This window comes from Myotis brandtii, unplaced genomic scaffold, assembly GCF_000412655.1.
Source record: "Myotis brandtii unplaced genomic scaffold, ASM41265v1 scaffold691, whole genome shotgun sequence".
NCBI classification, from domain to species: domain Eukaryota; kingdom Metazoa; phylum Chordata; class Mammalia; order Chiroptera; family Vespertilionidae; genus Myotis; species Myotis brandtii.
This window is the reverse complement of record NW_005370704.1, coordinates 1,429,646-1,435,853: the sequence shown is the minus strand read 5'-3', so window position 1 is coordinate 1,435,853 and position 6,208 is coordinate 1,429,646. Positions and strand designations below refer to the sequence as shown.

At 62.5% G+C, this 6,208-nt stretch overlaps 1 protein-coding gene across 1 annotated transcript; it reads left to right on the top strand.

The window, feature by feature from the left end:
* The first annotated feature begins 6 nt into the window (after positions 1–6).
* SDCCAG3 (serologically defined colon cancer antigen 3) lies at positions 7–5,048 on the top strand. Its single transcript, XM_005881870.2, has 8 exons — positions 7–361; positions 1,061–1,176; positions 1,359–1,760; positions 2,254–2,327; positions 2,697–2,808; positions 3,011–3,073; positions 3,448–3,587; positions 4,085–5,048. The coding sequence occupies exons 1-8, from the start codon at positions 94–96 to the stop codon at positions 4,185–4,187; spliced, it is 1,278 nt and encodes a 425-aa protein (XP_005881932.1). The 5' UTR covers positions 7–93; the 3' UTR covers positions 4,188–5,048.
* The last annotated feature ends 1,160 nt before the right edge of the window (positions 5,049–6,208 follow it).

The window sequence follows — 6,208 nt, the reverse complement described above, 5'->3', positions numbered from 1 at the left end:
CTGCGGATAGGAAGGTGGAGAGAGTCCTGCCGCTGGGAGCTCACAGTGTGGTCTTGGGGAGACCCTCCCCCCAAAAAACAGTCCCGATGTAGGATGGCAAGTGCCGGAGGGAGGGAGGGCGCGACTGGAAAGCCGCCGCCGCATGTGCAGCCCCGGAGCTCCAGGCCTGCGGACCTTTCTCGGGGTCCGGGCAGGGCTGGCCGGTTCCCCGGCCTGAGAATCGCCGCACGGAGGCCGTGTAGGGACGCTGAGTCGCTGCGGGTCCCTGTGACCACGGGGGTGCCACGGGGTGTCTTTGCAGATTTTATCTACGGAAAGGGGAAGGGCACCAAGCCAGGAGCCCAGGAGATACTCTTTGGAGGTAGAGTACCTCGGTAATCCCTCCTTTCTCTCTCTGCCCAACTCGAAGCTCCCGGTTTATGCCCGGGGCAGGGCTGTCCACACCACAGCACGGGCCTACCGAGCGCACCTGTAGCCGCCAGAGCAGGTGGGGTGGACCCCGCGGGGGTCCTGGCCCTGGGGGAGAAGGACGCGGGGCACACCCTGAGGCGTGCGGGATGGCAGGGAGTGGGGGGAGGTCACTCCGAGGAGTCTGAGAGGCCCCGGGGCTGGGATCACGGGCCAGCCTCGCACAGGGTGGCGCCGGGGCTCGGGGATGGGTGGGCTGGGTGATGGGTGGGCTGAGAGGGCCGCAGTGTGGCTGCCAAGGTGGTGGGGAAGCGAGAAGCGGGGAGAGGAGAAGGAAAGGGGTGGGTGAGTAGGGGAAGGGTGGAGGCGGGCGGTGATTCCCAGCTTCGGGGCCTTTGGAGCTGGGACAGCCCTGTGGGAGTGCAGGCACATCCTCACCCACGTGGCCTCTGCGCCCGAGGTGTGCGAACCTCGGGGTGGGGTGGGAAGGAGAGGAAGTACCCGTGTCACGGGCCAGCACTGAGCTCTGGGGCAGCGACTCGCGTGGCGTTCCCTATTTTAGGTGGCGTTGTGTCCGGGAAGAGAAGTGAACAGGGAGTCCCCTTTGGACGAGCTTGAGAGTTCACACTTGAGGTCTTTGTCGCTATTTCAGATGAGAAGCTTGCGGACCTGGAAGAGGCAAACCCGTTCTCCTTTAAGGAGTTCCTGAAAACCAAGAACCTCAGCCTGCTGAAGGAGGACTCGGCCAGCAGCCGGCTCCACGCGCAGGTCAGCCGGCCGTCCCCGATGGCAGGCTCCTGGGAGAGGCCGCAGGGTGGGAGAGCGAGGCGGGAGCTGGGTGGGCCGTCGTGGTCCTGGCGGGGCAGATGGCGCCTCTGAGCTCCTGCCTGGGCGTCAGGAAGAGGCTTGCGCGGGCTCCTGCGTCTGAGCCTCGCCCGCCCTGTCCTCAGGAAGCCACGAGGCACTCCCTGGGCCTCGACTGCAGCTCCCCGCCCTCCCAGCCCGTGGGCTTCGGCCTGGACTTCCAGCAGCCGTTTTTCGAAGACCCAACGGGGGCTGGCGACCTCCTGGATGAGGACGAGGATGAGGACGGGTGGAACGGCGCCTACCTGCCGTCCGCCATGGAGCAGACGCACTCGAGGGTCCCGGCCAGCGCGTCGCCCTGCAGCACGTACATCTCCTTCTTCTCCAGCCCCTCAGAGCTGGCCAGGCCCGAGTCCCTGCCCCCGTGGACACTGAGTGACTCCGACTCCCGAGTCTCTCCCGTGGCGAGTCCCAGTGCAGACTTTGCCGCCCACGGAGAGTGTCTGGGGGACAGGCACCTTCGGACGCTGCAGATCAGCTACGAAGCAGTAAGTGAGGGGCTGCGCTGGCACTGGGAACCGCCGTGTCAGAGCGGTGTTCTTGGAGAAACCTGAGCCTCTGGTGTCCTCGGGGGCCCGGGTTTTGGCTCCAGGACAGGACAGTGCACAGCAGCCTGCTCCCTCGTCTCCACGGAGCGCGCTCCCAGGCTGCCGGTGCGGGAACGGTGGCTGTGCAGGGCAGTCGGGTGCGGCTGTGCAGGAAGGGACCAAGCAGAGTTGGGACCTTTGGGGCTGCCCACGGGTCGGCTTCAGCGTCTTGCCCAGTGTTCCGAGTAGAGGAAAGTCTTAGTCTGAAGCAGCCTGCAAACGCGCCACGTGAGCACACTGGAGTCTGCCCGGCCCCACGTGATGCCCGTGCTCTGCACGGTCCGGGGTGGACTCCAGGGCACTTCTGACCGGGCGGCTCCAGGCCACACCGCAGCGCGCAGACCCCTTCTGCGGGAGACACGCTGAGTTCCTAACCAGGACTTCCTCTCTGTAGCTGAAAGACGAGAACGCGAAGCTCAGGAGGAAGCTGACGGAGGTGCAGAACTTCTCTGAGACGCAAACCGAGATGTAAGCCTTGCGTGAGGGCGCGCCAGGCGGTTGACAGGAGCCGCGAGCAGCGTACACGGGCTGGGGCTCGGGCTGGGGCTCGGGCTGGGGCTGGGTTCTGTTCTGTGTCGGGCCTTGGCAACAGACACGTTTCCCTGCTGTGTCCGTGTATTTCAAACGTCCCAACCGAGCGGCAGACCCCTGAGGGCCCATGGCTGGCGCTCACTCAGACCCCACTGAGGGTGTCGCCTCGCCTGCGCCTCACTGACACCGCTCGTTCCGAACAGTGGGCACTCGTGGCCGTTACCGAGCCAACCCAGCCGAAGTGCCTCTAGAAGCAGCCCCGGAATTGGTCGCAGAGCCACGGTGACGCGGGGTGTTCTTTGCCAGGGTGAGGACGCTGGAGCGGAAATTGGAAGCAAAAATGATCAAGGAGGAGAGTGACTACCACGACCTGGAATCCGTGGTGCAGCAGGTGGAGCAGAACCTGGAGCTGATGACCGTACGCACGGGTGGGCAGGGCTGTGAGGCGGGTGTGTCACTGGCGGACCCAGGCTCTGCCCCAGGCGGTCGCAGCAGCCAGCAGGGGCGGGGCTGAGGCACAGGTGGGCCTGCCTGCGGCGGGAGCGGCCAGAGCACCGGGCGAGGGCACCGTGTGCACTTCCCCTGCCACTGATGCTTTTGTGTTGTTTCTTTGGTAACAGAAACGTGCAGTAAAGGCAGAAAGTCACGTCATGAAACTGAAACAAGACATAAGCTTGCTCCAGGTAACCGCGAGGCCCCGAGCTCCACGTCTCTGTGGGTTCGAGTGAGTCCAGAAAAGACACCAGAGAGCCTCTGATGGGCTCTTCCCTCCCGACGGGCGGGCGGGGCAAACTCCATGCAGATGAAGGCCCTGGCTCAGTCTTCCTCGGCCCGCTCCCCGGGCCATGGTCACCCTGGGCCGCGTCCAGTTTTGTAAAATTTCAGTCCCATGGGCTGCTGCCCAGGACAGACTGGAGCAGAGGGACACGTTGGGAGCCCCGGTAGGGTGGGACCGGGCCCTCTCCTCTCCCACGGTGCCCTGTTGGCGTTAGGTGGACAGTGCGTGGCTGCTCCCTGTTGACCATAAAACCCCTTCATGGCCGCTCCCCCACCCCAGGCACAGGTCTCCAACTTCAAGAGGGAAAATGAGGCCCTGCGCTCGGGCCAGGGCGCCAGCCTGACGGTGGTGAAGCAGAACACAGACGTGGCCCTGCAGAACCTGCGCATGGTCATGAGCAACGCGCACACCTCCATCAAGTGAGTGGCAGGAGGCGGGGTGGCAGGCTCAGTGCCATTTCAGACCGTGAGCGCACGCGCACAGTGTGGGGCTCAGGGCTCAGGGCTCAGGATGGGCTGCGCTTGACGGCCCGTTGGCCTGAGGCCACGGTGTACGCACCAGCAGGCTCCACCATTCTGCGTGGTGATGGCTGTTTCTACTTGAGAGGCGTGGGCGTTAAGACAAATCCCTTCCCATCCCGTGTCCCCCCTGCCCCCACAAATTGCTCAGTGAGCTCCTGGGAGACAGCAGGGGTCACAAACAGTCCTCACGCTCCTCCCACTGGCTGAGCTGCGGGCAGCGGGGTGCACAGCAGGGGTGCTCTAGTGGGTGGGGTGCCCACATGCTCACGGCAAGGCCTCTTCAGGGGAGAGCTGAGGCCTGGAGGACCCGCGCTGGCCTCCGGTCTGTCTGCTGGTCCCTCGTGTTCTGTTGATCAGTGTGGTTGCAGTTCGTGATGCCAGTGTTTTCCTCGTAGGCAGCTGGTTTCCGGAGCTGAGACACTGAACCTTGTTGCTGAAATCCTTAAATCTATAGACAGAATCTCTGAAATCAAGGAGGTCGGGGAGGAGGAGTCCTGAGAAGCTTCTAGCTCGCAGCTCTGTTTACATCCTGCAGTCCCCGCTCACGGGATGTGAAATGCCACTGTGTCTTTAAATACGCAGTCTCCCCAGTAAAGCTGTTTATCACGAGATGCTAATTCACGACTGAGAACAGTATTATTAGCTCGCCGCAGCGAGGAGCAGCGGACTAGCGTCACCGAGGTTTCTGTCCATGCAGCCCTTGCTCCTGGGCGAACCCCCGCATTAAGACCATGACCCACTGGAAGGCGTGCTTATAAAAGCCACCCATGGTTTTAAGTGCTGAACATGGAAACAGCAGTTCTGTGATACGAGTCTTCCATTCTTGTTCCAGAACGTTCATTCTAAGTTTGATCGATTGTCCTTGATTTCCCACATAAAGGAAACACTAAATGAGCCGAAAGGAAATGACTGCCTTGGACAGGGCCGCGTGCCTTGTTGCCTTTGCTCAGTGCCCCCTGGCTCAGCCCACCCTGCAGCCTTCCCAGGGCGCCTGCGATGGTGGCCCGAGTGTGGGCACCGTGTGGTCGGACGCTGCTGTCCTGCAGGGACCACGGTGGGCACAGGTTCTACACTGTGAAGCCGTCGGAACGCACCTCTAGGGGCCTCGGGTTTGAAAAGTGTTTGATGGAGGGTTTTGATACCTGTTCCAAGCGGCCTTTTGTATAATGAAGTCGGATCCAGAGGACGTGCAGAGCCTCCCGGTAGCAGAGGCTCCGCTGCCGTTCCAGCCCTTCTGACGGGGGAGGCGTGACGTGCACTCAGTGCCTTGTGCTGTTTTCCTGCAGATGTTATTTTTTAAGATAAATGTTCCCTCCTGTTCAGATTGACAGCTTTCTTAATAAATTCTAAATGCACATGCTTTGGCCCTTTTTTTCTGACTCGGCCAGTTCCTTGTGCTTGAGAATCGTGACCGTCCTCCCCGCAGGGCAGGCATTCGTCCCTGTCCTACGGGTGGTCTGTGCGGCCCGGGGAGCTCAGACCACTGCTGCCACGAGAGCAGCTGCAGGTTTGGCGCTGGACCGACTGGGTCTGGAGTTGGAGCATTCTTGGAGATCATGCAGTTGAATTTTCAAAAGATGATTAAACTGCTAGACCTGAACTTGGCTACAGGCAAGAGCCTTCCAGAAATCCCAGTGAACCACCCTTCAGCTCACCTGACCCACGTGCTCCAGCGGGGGGTGGAGAGCAAGCGGGTTCTGCCGACTGCAGACATGCCGTGTAGTAGGAAATGCCAGGAGGAGGTTCTCTTGTGTTCACACAGCAGCTCTGGGAGACCTATGAAGGCGGGGGGCGGGGGGCTGCCTCCTGGGGTCCTGCAGGAGATACACGGCTGGTCACCAGCGGTGCCCCCTGCCCACAGCCGGGCTGGACCTGAAACTGGGGAGCACCCAGAGCACCCGCCCTTCAGCCCCCTCCGCGTGCTGCGGGGCGGAGGGCCGGGCGGACAGGCTTTACTACCCGATCCTCTCCATAGTTTGGAGTGTTCCCCAGGAGAAGCCGTGAACATAAGGTCACAAGAACCTCAGCCGCTGGGAGGTGGGAGCTGCCCATGCTCTGCCCTTCCAGGGCTCACCTCAGTGCAGACTGATCCGCCGCCCCACGGGGAGACGCGCTCCTTTGGGGGGAGGGGGGCCCAGTCATCTCCCAAGACCCTAGTGTTAGCTGCCCGCACAGACACTACATTGGACGATACAGAGATTAGCATGGCCTCTGCGCAAGGAGACCGCGCCAACTGGTGAAGCGGAGCGGTCCTCGTTATGAGGAATGACTCGCCCGCCCACGCCGTCCAGGCCTGCCCGGGGCTGACCCCTCTGACCTGCAGGGCCGTCCAGCCCTGCCCGGGCTGACCCCTCTGATCTGCAGGGCCGTCCAGCCCTGTCCGGGCTGACCCCTCTGATCTGCAGGCCTGCAGAGACCCGGCCCGGCCAGGAGCACCGCGGCGCTTGGCAGGTTTCCTTCCGGGGGCTCATCCGGAACCCTGGATCCAATTCACAGGGAAGAACGGAGCCCAGGAAGGC